At 39.6% G+C, this 14880-nt stretch overlaps 1 protein-coding gene across 2 annotated transcripts in view; it reads right to left on the bottom strand.

The window, feature by feature from the left end:
- The window catches only part of KLHL1 (kelch like family member 1), a 126896-nt gene extending 112309 nt beyond the window's left edge, over positions 1–14587 (bottom strand). For both annotated transcript variants that reach the window (XM_087967435.1, XM_087967436.1), the window contains exon 1: positions 13934–14587. In XM_087967435.1, the coding sequence (XP_087823561.1) occupies positions 13934–14475 (542 nt within the window). In that variant the 5' untranslated portion in view covers positions 14476–14587. The remainder of the gene's footprint in view (positions 1–13933) is intronic.
- Between the last annotated feature and the right edge of the window lie 293 nt (positions 14588–14880).

The following is a 14880-nucleotide window of genomic DNA, read 5'->3' as shown; positions in this document are numbered from 1 at the left end:
CAGGTAGAATTGTCTGGAAGTTGGGTCATAGTGACTGGACTTGTTTTTTTGGCTGGTTTGAGATGTCTCGTTGCTTATCCAAGCACCTTCTTTTGTCTGAACAAGTTGATTAGAGGAATCTGAGCAGGCAGGGGGGGTCATTGGAAGAAGAAGCTGCTTGGTTGGGTAGTGAAACATCTCAAACCAACAAGAAAATGTCCAGTTGCTATGACTCAACTTCCAGACAATTTTACCTGGGTGACTGAGAATCTTCACTGACATATTGTCATGTTGCCATGGGGAAGAAACTCTGCAGTTGGTACAGGGGGTTTCTTGAGAATTTTAGGAGTTGGCACATCCCAAAGACTCTCTGCCTACTCAGATTGCCCTTAGCAACTTGTTTCAGACTGAAGAAGCTGCTAGGATGAGTAGTTAAACATCTCAAACCAACAAGAAAATAAGTCCAGTTGCCATAACTCAACTTCCAGACTAATAGAGTAGGGGCCATTTGCAATCCAAATCTAAAATCATCAGGAATACATGTAGAGAGTTATGCTACATGGGTTAACCCTACATGAGTTGTCACAAAGTACTAGCATAATAAACTGCTAGAACAAATATGCAAATTTGTTACTTAAGAAATTAATTTTTAATAAAGAAACATCTTCAGCATCCTATTTTCTCTTCCAAATTCTTCTGAGAACAGCTGACTATTCTTTCAGAACCTGGCAAAGCCCCTAGTATTTTTTGATGAGTTATCTTGGTTATTGCAACACCATCTTTCCTGGTCTATTGTCGGTTTGTTTGTTTCATTTTACTTGAAAGCAAAACCTATTTAGCAGTCTTTTATTGGATAATATTTATTATTTCCTGATTCTTAGTTCAGGTAGCCTACAATGGTCAATCCCTCAATTTCTTTCCAAGACATTTCTTCATAAAATATAGACATAGTATTGTTTCAATCATTGTGAAGTACTTATTGTAGGCTTCAGGCTATATTTACGTTCAGGGTTATTCTGTATATTTATACCTGGATCGCTCTGTCTCAAATTTGTCAAGGGTACACTTAACAACTTTATGCGATAACACAGATGGAGAGGCAGAGTCTATGTGTGTGATGATCTTATCAATCTGTTCGCATGCATGAATTCTGGACACATAAGCTATTTCCTTATCTCTTAGCTACTTTTAGGAGATTCTGCCCTTCTAAAATTCTGTGCAACAGCATGTAGAACATGTTGGACATGAAGAGATTCAGTTTCACTATTTACATCCATGCAGACCGTAGTTAATCCTGTGCCAACTTCAAAATATCGACAGAATCGTAGTTTTATAGCCCTACATATTTAACCAATGCCAAGAATAGTGTTATGCATACATGAGCCTTCCACCGGTGTATCTATGCCCAGGCTCATAAACATTTCAAGTCGTGTAATCTGAAACAGCTATTTTTATCTCCCCAGACTTTTAACCCTAAACTTAACCTCTGTTTTCTAATTAGATAGCTCTTAATGTTTATTAGTTATACCTCCCTTAGATTTAGAGTTAATTTTGACTATTTTATGGAGCAGGATTGTACATGTGTAATTAATTGTTTTTAGCATTTTTTTTTTCTTCTATATAACTTTGCACTGTTCACTTTTGGTATTTATGCTATGGTTCACTCTGCACTGGACTTCCACTATGGTTAGTTTAGTCTGTCTGTCTGTCTGTCTGTCTGTCTGTCTGTCTGTCTCTCTCTCTCTCTCTCTCTCTTTCTCCCTCATCCTTCCCTCCCTCTTTCTTTCTTTCTTTCTTTCTTTCTTTCTTTCTTTCTTTCTTTCTTTCTTTCTTTCTTTCTTTCTTTCTTTCTTCTTTCTTTCTTTCTTTCTTTCTTTCTTTCTTTCTTTCTTTCTTTCTTTCTTTCTTTCTTTCGTTGAAGAATATACATATGCATATACATACATACATATTAAGGTTAATATACGTGTCCCAGGATAATGTTTTGTCTTCCAACTTTTGGATTCACACTTGAGTGTGGGGGCCCACAAAATGTAATCCTGTCATATGAGGTCTGTACTTTTACTAATCCCCAGAAGAGCTCAACTATCTCAACTTGCTTTTGCTAACTCTGGGACTGCAAAGACAGAGGGATAATTATACTTTTTAACCACTTTATTTCAGGACTTATGCTGGTTTTGTCCTGACTCATCACTCAAAATTATTTATAAAGATCGCATCCAACACTTAATCTGCCTTTTCTCTGTCTGACTCCAAACTGACAGAGGCCTGCAACTTTCCTCTGTACTCATCCACAATGAATTTCTATATATTTTTATAGCTGTAAACCCACCTTCCACTCCAGAGTAAACCTCAATTACTTATATGGCTCTCAGAATGAATGTTTGAGCATTTGCTTTCTTACTGGAAAAAGCATAATAAAAGGCTGAGCACTGTTCCAAACTCAAGATTAAAAATGTATGGAGAGAATAATGGTTATGGCATGAGTCACGTTCACGTCAATGGAATAGAAAGCTTGGAAGCTGAATTAAAATGTCAGATACATCATCTTCATGCTGGCATTGCAAATATGAGGACCCAACAGTACTTTTCTTTTTCTGTGGACTGAAAGTGCAGTCATAGATTCCTATTCATTATACCTAGATCAGGGGTGTCAAACTCAAATTCATCGGGGGCCGCATCAGCAGTTTGGTCCCCATCAAAGGGCCGGTTGTATCTGTAGGTCTATGTGTCCACTCTTTATTATCATAAATTAATGTCACTGCATTCAATTATTACTGTTTTTTGTAATAATGTAAGTAATAACTAGCTCTGAAAGCAGAAACATAGTCAGAATAATGACAAGTAGATATTCAAATGTACAATTATTGTACAATGTATTGAAAAATGTTTTTTGGTAACAAACATTAATTTTTTAAAAAAAATTATAGTGCCCAGCCATGTGCCCCCTTTTAAAGTGCCCAGCCATGTGCCCCCTTTTATAGTGCCCAGCCATGTGCCCCTTTTATAGTGCCCAGCCATGTGCCCCTTTTAAAGTGCCCAGCCATGTGCCCCCTTTTAAAGTGCCCAGCCATCTGCCCCTTTTATAGTGCCCAGCCATCTGCCCCCTCCATTTACTTTACTTACCTTTTACTTCTTTCTTTCTTTTACTTCTTTCTTCTTGCTCCTCTCCGCGGCGTCCATGCGCTCCTCTGATCCCTGGAGATGTCGGGCGGACGCCACGTGATGACGCCACGTCCGACACCCAGGGAGCAGTGCGGGCAGGAAGAAGTCGGGCCAGGTCCCGGAAGGTAAGTAATTTTTTTTTTTAACTTGAGCCATTTTTAAAATGAATTTACTCCGTGCAGGCACGGAGTAAATTCATTGAAAAAAAAGGGGGGAGGCTGCAAGGCTGGCGGCGGCACCGCGGCCATCAGACGAGGTCTGGCGGGCCGGATTTGGCCCGCGGGCCTTGTGTTTGACACCCCTGACCTAGATGATATACTGAGAGTATCTGTCCATCTCATCAGATTGGATAGTGTAGGCAATTTTCTGGGACCCTTCAATGCAATCTAGTGGGATCTAGGAAGCATGCCTTTGGCAAATTGGCAAGCCCATGACTCTTTTTGTCCAGGAAGGCCAAATAAAACCAGAGTGGAAAACCAGGGGCTGTATTCCATTTGCACGTAGCCTAGTAATGAGTATTTTTCAGCCTTGGCCCTGTAATGTAACAATCTTTTTTTCCTCAACCATTAGGTATATTTATTTATTTAGTGCTTCTGTCTTTATGTTGACTATCTTCCAAGGGCAGCATCCAGGCTCATAAAATCTGTATGGTTTTGTCAACAGTACCCTTGGCAGGCAGGAAGATATTGGCAACTGAGGCATTAGAAGCAGGTGAGTGATAAGCAAGAATGTTTGAGACAGGCCGAGTCAAGGATAGGTAGAAAGATTTCAGTTCAGCAATGATGAAAGTCTAAGATCAAGGAATGAAAAGTGTCCAGACAAGTCATTGGGATAAAATTAAGGATAAAGATGGTGGAAATAATTCATGCTCTAGAACAGGAGTCGCCAACTTTGGCAATTTTATGACTTGTGTACTTCAACTCCCAGAATTCTTAAATCAACCATGCTGGCTGAGGAATTGTGGAAGTTGAAGTCCACAAGTCATAAAGTGGCCAAACTTGGAGATCCCTGTTCTAGAGCATACATTATTTCCACCGTCAATCTTATCCCACCATCTTGTCTGGGCATCCTTTTCATTCCTTATTTCTCAGACTTTCATCATTGCTGAACTGAAATCATTCTACCCGTCCTTGACTCAGACTCAGCTCTAGAACAATGTTTTGCAAACTTGGCAGCTTAAAGATGTGTGGACATCAGCTCCCAGAATTCTCCAGCCCAGCAGAATTTGTGGAGTTGAAGTCCACATGTCTTCAAGCTGACAAGTTAAGAAACACCACTCTAGAACCCATACAAACAGCACATAAGAAAACATGCTTCCAAATGTATAAATTCACTTACTTGCATTTTGTAAATCTGAAATGATGGGGAACTAGTCTCAAGTTATTTTTAAAGTTGCTAATAAAAATATGGAAATTATCAGTGGCATACACAGGGGAGAAAATACCTCTTTCTCATGAAATAACGTTGACAGTGGAAATTCCTTATTTCTAAAATGACACCTGTGTAGAGGCTGACTTACTAACTCAGCAGGTAATTAGGCAGATGGTATATAAGAAACCTGCCTTTCTTTTTTCTTAAATTATTTCCTTATTCATTGAAGAATTCAGAGGAGACATTTATGGCCTTATTTCAAAGCATCTTTTCTTGGAAAACAAATTAAAGCAAAAGGTTATAATGGCTGAGATAGTACTATAAATAATGTCACAGAAATAGTATAGTTGCATTGATTTAAAAAATGGATAATACTCAACATGGAGAAAATTTACTTGAGTAAAACAACGATAATGTACAATGAAAGTACCCTGTTTCTCCAACAATACGGCCTCCCCCAATAGGAAGTCCCAGCATGTTTTATAGGCATGAAATGAAATTAAGCCCCTCCCCCCCAAATTAAGGCCTATATTAAAACATGTGAAATGGGGGAATGGTGGGGGGGGGCTTGCCGTTAGGAAGTACTTTTGTTGCACACCCTGATATGGTGCTGCCTGCGTTGACCCTGATACGAAGTGCCCCACCAACACCGAGGTCCACATCCAAGCCGTCGCTGCCCACTCGCCCGAAGATGCAAGGGGGGGGGAATTAAGTCACCCCCGAAAAGATGGCCTAACCATTTTTTGGGGGCTCAAAAAAAAATAAGACCCGACCTTATTATATGAGAAACACGGTACCTTATCAAAGAAAAGATAGAAATAAAAAGCCAATTGTGGTTCAGACATGAAAAACAGTCAGACTTCAATGCAAAATGATCATTCACATTGATTTACAGCCATTCTAGGCAATAAATGGAAATAGTAATCCTGATTGCCATTGTGTATCAGTGTTTCCAAATTGTTATATTATTATATATTTCATTAACTAATCCCTCAGTAAATTGGGAACATCTTGCTAATATAATCAAGTTCTAGGCAGGGGATGAAATGCCTTTCACTACATACCAAATGATTTACAATAGTCAAACTGTATATTTTTTTCAGGGATTTGTGTTTGCATACCTGATTTTTGGAAGTTTGGGTCTTTGAAAACCATGAAGTTAAATTATAGCATGAAAGCTACTGTTCTGTTTGGGAAATCTTTTAAATTATCACCGTTCCCTTTCACAAATTTTCTTCTAAACCATGAAATCAAATGAAACTAAAACAACTGAATGGAAGGATTATTATTTCATTTCCCTGACTGAATATTGTAAACAATCCTGCTCATGGATCTACTTTGTCTTTTATTATGAATTTCCGGGCTAGAATTTGAAAGCAAGTTTCACAACAAAAATGGGTACTTCCTATAAGCTCTCATTGGACTGATCAATTATTCAATTTGTAATTAATGGCATTGAATGAATAGTTATACCTTTGGATGTAATTTTTGTTGGTTTCAAATCAACTTTTTAAATCTGAATAGCTTTGATCGACTTTTCTTCCCCCCACAACAAAGATTAAAAAGAATTAATTTAAAAGATGACTGGTAGATAGATAGATAGATAGATAGATAGATAGATAGATAGATTCATAGATACATAGATAGATAATGTATGTATGTATGTATGTAGGTAGGTAGGTAGGTAGGTAAATAGATGATAGATAGATAGATAGATAGATAGATAGATAGATAGATAGATAATCATTTTAACTCTGCTTTCTGTATTACAAGTACCAATTAATATTGATCACATTGAAAAATGTTTTACTAAAAATGTAGTTCTAGATAGACAGACTGACAGACAAGACAAATAGAGAGACAAATAAAGAGACAGGCAATATCTAATAGCAATTAAAGTCTGCAGCTGAAGTGTTAGCAAAGAGCTCTTCTAATCCAAGTTCAAGGTCTGTTGAAAACCTCAGCCTCAAGCCTGAACATTTGACCCAAGGACCATCCACAGCTGTGTGAAACACATTTTCTTGGTGTGTCATCCCTTGCCACTTCAAATGGACCTCCAACAAGCACCATTCTAGTTCACATTCTTCTTCTCCCTTGCTTTCTCCACCAGTGAAATGGGAAATAAGCTCCCACCTTCCCTGATGTTAAGAATTTTGTCTATCCATCCATCCATCCATCCATCCATCCATCCATCCATCCATCCATCCATCTATCTTGTATGTCACCCAACTCACAAACTGTCTTTGAGGTATAGCTTTTTTCTTTACACATTGGACAGAATTAGAGAGCACACTTCAGAGTAGGAGGGGGGGGAAATCACCTTTTCTCCATATAGCTGACACTTTGCAAAAGAGCTGTTCCTAGAGAGATATGCCAGATGAAGTGAGGCATGGAATGAGCCCCAGGCCAAATCCTTTACTCATGCTCCAAAGCTAGCACCATACAAATTAAAAGACGCTTCTGGACAATCCAGGGGAATCAGACAATATAGGCCAAATGATTGGGTCTCTGTTGTCCAAATCTTAATTCCTTGTTCTAAAAGGTAGTTTGAAAACATTATTTTGAACTGGCAATTTTCTTTTTCTTTCAGGTGTTGCCCATTTCTATTGTTTATGTAGCTCAGATACTGGGAAATGAACCGAGCTCATTGATACACACCTTGGAAGCTTATTTCAAGTAGATTAAACATTATGTTCCTTCCACAGCTGAAAACATTACAAAATTTGAAAATAGTTTCTGTCAGGATAATTCTCATCTAATGACATTCCTGTCTTAGGCTGGATAAATGGCTATACTGAAATATTTATTGTAATGTACTTTATTTATTTTATAAATAAGGATTAGACACCCATAACAAAAGAGTAATTGTGCTTGCTTTTATTTACAAATTCTATTTGAGATTTACCAACTAGGAAAATGATGAAGAAGTAGTAATTATATTTTATTCAAGGACTGAATTAAAGCCAAGAATGATTTTAAAAGTTGTCTCTTCAGTACCTATAAAAACAGCTTTTTGGACTCTTTAAATTTAATTAATATTAGTTGAATTCCAATGCTTATACAATTATTTAAAAAGTCTGATTTCACTAATTATGAAAACTAAGAACAGGGCCACTCATAATTGCTGTGGGTGATGTAGAATACTTTAAAATGTTTGTGCTACACATATATACACACACAAATAGATGACATAGTTCAACTTAAGTAATTACACGTAAAAATAATGAAAAGTTATATCATAACAGTTACAAATTCAGCTACAAGATGTATCTACAAACTCAGTTCCAGGTTATATACCATGATGTTCACTATAGGATTACAGTCTATGTGGTTGACTGGGGTAAAATTACCTTATTTCAGATATATTATGCAAAAAAAAACAAAAAAAAACTAGATCTCTGGAGGTTGCTTTGAGGCTATGAAAGATTGAAGGAAAGAGAAGGAAGGAATTATCACAAGCAAGATGGATGAACTCTGTGACAGTATATCTTTGGACAAAAAATACGAAGAACAGCTGCAGGAATTCAGTATGTCTACTCTAGTGAAATGAAGGACCAGGGGTGACATGGTAGCAGTGTTCCAATATTGGAGGGGCTGCTACAAAGAAGAGGGGAGTCAACCTCTTCTCCAAAACACCTGAGGGCAGGACGAAAAGCAATGGATGGAGAGAACCAAACTAAGAATTAAGGAGAAATTTTCTAAGTGAGGACAATTAACCAGTGGAACAGCTTACCTTTGGAAGCTGTGGATGCTCCACTACTAGAAGTTTTTAAGAAGAGATTGGATAACCATTTTTTTTTTTTTGAAATGGTACAGTGTTTCCTGCTTAAGCAAGGGGTTGGACAAGGTCCCTTTGAGCTCTCTTATTCTGTTAAGTTATGGATAGATGGTGATGGAGAAAATCTATCTATGGAATCTCTAACAGCTGACATTGATTTGATGGCACATAATTAATCAATCAACTGTAAGATACTGATTGGTTAAGGCAAACCTTCAAGCATCTCTCTCACCCCTCCCCCCACTTTAAAAAAAGCAAATAGGAAGCACATTTTCTATACAGCAAAGCAACAGCTTGAAACTTTTTTATTTATAGGAAAGATTTTGGCTTCATAAATATTATACTGGGGTGCAGGTTGATCATCGGATAGTCTTCCAATTTAGGAGGGGGTTTGTGATTTGCCATGGCAAAACCATCTTGCTAGACAGGTGTTGTTTTTTTAAGACTTTCCACCACATTTCTCAAAACTGCAAATGGATCCTCTGATGGTCCTTCCTTCTAAGATGTCAGAAAAAAATAAATATGTGAATTCTAGAAAAGCCCAGAAGGAAAAATATATATTTCCTTTTTTTTTTTTTTTTTCGTTTAATATTATAGGGGAAAAGTAACATTATTCCTTCTTTATAACTTGAAATTATAATTAGTATTATTAAAGCTTATTTTACAACTGAATGTGGATTTGGGTTTGGCAAAAAAACAATTATCTTAAGAGCATGCTATTTATGAAAGGTTTACAGTTTGTTCCATGGGCTGTTAAATGGAGATCTGTTTTGAGATGGTGAAAGATAAACATTAATCAATAATAACAGAGCATTATTGAATTTAATGGAGCATTCCATTGGATTTAAGTGTGTAATGTTTGAACCTTAGTTGATATTTGTACACTTAAACCACCACACAATCTACCAGGTTCTGCTCTAAGTACTGGTGGAAGCAAAGGGGATTTATATACATTTAATGCAAGCTGTTTTCAAGGTTTATAGTAGTTGGGACATATTTTAAGTTGAGAGAAAAAGCAAGTGATTTTTAGTATATAATGTAGTTGTAGCACAGAAGATGGCTTCCATTTTGTTCCCCTTGCTTCAATGTCTTTATTGATACAACGAGAGAGAGAGAGAGAGAGAGAGAGAGAGAGAGAGAGAGATAAGGCCAAAGAAGTTGGATCTTCTGGAAACATTTCTAAGGAAAGAGATAAGCAGTCATATGAAGTCAAGAACAGAAAACTCTTGAAACAGAATTGGCGCCAGTTCTAAAACGTGACATAATGTGATCCTTTGAATTTTGCAGCCCCAGCACTCTTCCACCTCAAACAGATCTGGTTTGTTTTTGAAGGAACACAAACCTCAATAGTTGTTCAGCCAGAAGCAGCAAGGAAGAAAAATGTGCAAAACTACAATTGTCTCTAGTTTGTTGTGTCACGTTGAGGACTTCAAAAAAATTCTATCAAATCTTTTGCAGCCACATTCTTGGAAAAATTCTCAGGAAGAGAATGAAATAGAACTGAATTGTCCTGAGGTTTTCCTTTGCTTTCAAGCATCTTACTGGCCCCAGGGGTGCCTGAAGCAAACTTACAACACAAAATTCTGCATGTTTACTTGAAAGAATCAAGTTTCCTGGTAAATCTTTTTTTTCCTAGCCAGATGTTGTTTTTGTCAGAAGGTGAAATAGACTTATAGATCTATGCCAGTCATGTCAAGATAGCCGAGCTTTTGGACCATCCTAACCTACTGATCTTGCAAAGGAATATAAAGGCACTTTCCATCATATTTTTAATTGAAAATCTGCTTTTTTAAAAAAAAAAACGCAACTGAACAAACTCATCCTAGAAACTTTAACTTCATGACTGTCATTCTGTAGAATCACCAACATGCTTATGAATGCTTGGATGCTCTCCCAATTTGAAAAAAAAAATGCATACCCACAAAACTTTTCAATAAAAGAAGTCAAACTGTATATTACAAAATCACCTTCTCAGCTTCACTGCCTTGAAATTGATTCATGTATCATTATATGCATGAAAAATTGCTCAGAAAAAGACTCCTCACCTGCATAGCTTGGCAAAGGAGCTGAGATTTTCCCACAGACTTGCATGAAGCTATTCTACTCGGCTCAACAAAATAAGCCATCTTTTCTGTGTTTTCCAAACAGAAAAGCTGAACAAACTGGAACAGCGTAATAGACAGGATTGTTTATACATTAAAAAGAAAAAAAAGAAATCTCACTTGTTACTTTTCATAGTCCTTTTCCAGGGAGCAAGGGAGGAGTTAATCTCCCATCCAGTTCTGTTTTTTTAGCCTATTCTGCATAAGCAAACAGCATTTTGAGAATTAAGCCACAATGTGTGTTGCAAGCCACATGCACCATACATTAGAGGGAATATATTGTAGCTATAACTTTGGTATGGGAACTTGGAAGACAGGTTATAATAGTGAAAATAAGTAATCTATAAATAACCTAAATTTCATAGTTTTCATTAAAATGAAGCATTTGAAAGTTGAAGGAAACTTTTCCATAACTATGTACCACTGTTGTGCTGCATTGTTTACCTTTTGGTCTCTCTCTTTATATTTATATTTCTGTTTGATGGTTTTAAAATATTCATTATTTTATTCTTTGAAATGTTTATATACTCTATTTCTTTGAAATGTATTTACTCTGTGTGAAGGGGACAAGCAGTGAGTAAGAAAGACAAATGAAGTGACACAGATGTTTTTTCTTGTATTCATTTAAAAAAAATTAAGCAGTTCTCAGTGCATCAGGGGAATCTTTTCACCTGAATGTTTTGAGAAACAGTTGTGATTATATGACCTAAAGTCATTGAAAAGTAGCTAAATTTCTAATTGTTAGAAATGTCACTAGGCAATTTAGAAAATATGATTCAATACTCTCCAAAGCTTATTATTGGATCAGGAATAAAGGAAGGAAGGAAGGAAGGAAGGAAGGAAGGAAGGAAGGAAGGAAGGAAGGAAGAAAGAAAGAAAGAGGGAAGGAGGGAAGGAGGGAGGGAGGGAGGGAAGGAGGGAGGATTTGAGCCCTGTGGATCTGAGCATAATGGTGAAACAAATTCAATGTACCTGAAATGTCATAATTCTAAATAAAATATTTCAGGATATCAACATCATTTAAACACCTGAATAAACACTACTGACAACTCAGTCAGGGCTTGGTTAGCTGTATGACAGGTGCTAGAAACATTTCACCTAAAAAGCATATACATCAGCAAATCCTAATGGCATGGCCTACAATTCCTTTATTTCTAGCAACATTAAATATTGTTCACACTATGCTTGGCTGGTTTTCCTTTTGATAACAGATCTAGTCAAAAATCTTTAAGTCTCTTGCCTTTTAATAGGTGAGAATGCATGTCAATATTCACTGAAGCAAACAGGTTTTCAACATGCTTAACTTTGAATCAACCGGTTGGAATCTGACAAACCTAAGTCTAATTTGAAATTCAAGCCATCCCAGGGGTAGAATGAATGGAAGAGCATTAAAATAAATAGTCAAAAGAAAGAAAGAAAGAAACAAGATTTTCAACTCTGTTAAGTGTTATCAGGAAAAAAGGAAGATACTCTTTTTGAAGTAATGTTTCAAATTTTAAAAAAAATGCAAAAGTGTTACCAATCCAAATAGAAACCTTTTAAGCAAATACATATGAAACTCTATACCGGCATATTTATTCAGAAGCTAATGGAGCTTTTACTCCAACTTTTGGGGAATAACAAAAGGTCTCCTAATAATTTGTAAAAAAAAAAAAAATGTACTGGAATGGTTCCAAGTGGGGCTATCCAAATCTGTACACTTGTTTTTCTTGTTTTTCCTTCTGTTTTAAATGACCTTCACTTTGATTTATTTCATTTCTAAATCCATTCGGTTAAATCAATCCATCAATAAAATAAATTGGATACAGAAATCATAGGCACTTCCATGCATAATTCTTATAAGACAAACAACTTTGCATAGTTTCCCTATTGAGTACTTTTAATTAGCAACCTTGGACTACTAATAGGGAATTTTCCATTTTGTATAAATACCTTGAGTACATAGAAGTATGAATGTCCATGTACAATAGCAGTCCAACTTATATAAAAGTTTTACTTATTTTAGTTCTTTACATTTTGAATAGAAACAGGAGCCAAGATTGAGAGGATCATTAGTTTCAAAGCTGCAACTAATTAATAATAATATTGGATTCTGAGGGGAAATCAGTGTATAAACACAAACACAAAAATTAAGAATGTTCACTTTTTTGATACAGTAAATCTCGAAATAATGTCTGTGGCAATTTAGGATAATTAAAGTATTGTATGTGCTTAAGGATAATGAAAGTATGTGCTTAAGTAAGGAAAGCCATGTGTAATCTTGCAATGTTGACATTTTTGTCTGATTGCATCAGTTGACTTACCCCTCTACACAAGAATCCAACTTAAGCCCAAGGCTCACTCCCAAGAAACTGGATCCAGTAAAAAAAAATGTGCATAAGTGCTAATGTATACTATTAAAGCAGAACTCTGTTAAGGATTTATTTTAGACAGGGCATATCAAGTTGTGATGAAAAAGTGAAGACTATGGAGTGCTTTCTCACAAGACGCCTAGTTCTCTTGCAGCCTTAGGAAAACAGAAAAAATCCGTTTACTCTAGAACTCCCAATGAGAATGAAGGCATTCCTGAGCATCAGATCTATTCTGGCACAACTCAAACAAAGTTTGAGTTTTGAAATGTTGTAGGTGCCAGTGAGAATGATTGAGACGGGACTTCTTAACCGCCCCTGGAAGCGATTTAAAGCATAGCTTCAGCTCCGCTTAATGGCTGCCTCTGTCTTATCAGTTTGGTGATCAATTCGCCACGGAATAACCTAGAAAGTTCTTTAAAACCCGTGCAACAGCGACTGGACATAGTGTTGCTAGCATCTGCTTAGATACCACGCCTGCAAAACCCAACTACACCGCTGTATGCTTGGTGTGCCTAAACGAGTTGGCTTCCCCAAGCAGATCGGCAGGCGACCATGCAATTCTTCTCCAGCGACAAAAAGATTCCGAAGTTCGGTCGCCACCGAGACTAAGCGGCGCGGTCGGACCGAAGGGACGTCTGCTTAAGCCCTCTTTAATCCCCGGAGGAGGAGGAGGAAGAGGAGGAGAAGCCGAGCTGCTTCTTTGCGCAGTTCACTCAAAAGTCAACGTGAAGGGAAGGAACCGGCAAGGCAGGTGGAGGGGACGCTCTTCCCACCTGATGCCGGAGAAACGGCCGGCTTAACCGACTACACGAATCCCAACTCGAAGGGTCCCCGGTTTCCTAAAGGGCGGCCCGCCACCCATCATCGCGCCAAGTCCCGGGTCAAGCTCGGCTGAGCTAGCGAGGGTTTTCTCCCTATAACTGAGCAAAACGGGGCAGCAAAGCACAGCAGGGAACGTGGCTGGGGAGCTGCGCGTTGTTGGGCTTTCAATCAATCAAACTAGAGCTGGAAGAGACCTTAGAGGTCTTCTAGTCCAACCCCCCTGGATACCCAGTACTATTTCAGACAAGTGGCTTCAAAAGAGGGACCTTTGTTTTTTTTTCAAATGCAGATGGACTACTGAATCTGGTCTTCCTTGGCCGGCCAGGGGCGCTCCTCCGGGTAAACGCTCGCTCGAGTAAGCTTACCTGTGCGCGGCGCCTTCACCTGTTGCCCGGCCGCCTCCATCGGCGAAGGGCAGCGGCTCCCCCTTGATTTCGCGCAGCACCAGCGCCTTCTCCTCCGGGCGGGGGAACTCAGCGAAGTCCCCCCCGCTGCTTCCTCCTCCTCCTCCTCTTCCTCCACCTGGCCTTTCGTCCAGAGACTCGACGTAGAAGATGGTGCGAGGGGCCGTCGGAGGGCCTTGCGGCTCGGCCAGCCCATGAAGCCGGGTGGCCGGCAGCGACGTCCCGTTGAGGGGCGAGGAAGAGACGGCGCAGGGCGGCGGGCAGGCGGCGGCCGAGGACTGCGAGGGCGAGGCGGAGGAAGCTTTCTTCCAGAAGCCGCCTCCTCCTCCTCCTCCGCTTCGCTCCTGGCTCTTCAGCAGCCGGCTCTGGCTCGGGCCCCAGTGCTCGAAGCTGCCGTCCGGTTGCAAGCAGCCGCCCGCGGGCGCCGCCGGGTGACTGAACAGTTTCCAGCGGAGGCGCAAGATGTGCTTCACGTCAAAGTCCTTCCTGCTCGAGTTCGACATCCTGCAGCGGCGGAGGCGAGGCTGGCGCTGCTTCTCAGGCTCGGCCGGGACGCGCAAGGGAGGACTGAGCGGCGGGCGCTGCTACCGGCAGCTGAGACGAGGCGAGCCAGGAGTGGACTGGCGGCGGCGGTGGCTACTGGCAGGGCCTCCCCGCGCCGGAGAGTCCGCAGCGCCCGAGGCGCAGGAAGCAGCCGGGCTGCCGCCGAGCGACTAAAAGGGGAAGGAAAGCGCGCTATGTGAAGTAGTAGCCCCCCCCACCTCCTCCTCGTTTCCACCCCACCCCCCCAACCCGGCTCAGCAACGGCGGAGGCTGCACCTGGAGCGCCCCGAATGTTGCGCTCCGATGGGAAGGAGGAGTCGAGGAACGGCGCGAAAAGTTGCCGGGCTTTTAAGCTCTGGGTTAGT

Source organism: Notechis scutatus, chromosome 5, assembly GCF_049901735.1.
Source record: "Notechis scutatus isolate UNSWTSFEM ecotype Mainland chromosome 5, rNotScu1.2, whole genome shotgun sequence".
NCBI lineage: Eukaryota > Metazoa > Chordata > Lepidosauria > Squamata > Elapidae > Notechis > Notechis scutatus.
The sequence above is the reverse complement of the archived record's forward strand: the minus strand, read 5'-3'. Positions and strand labels throughout refer to the sequence as shown.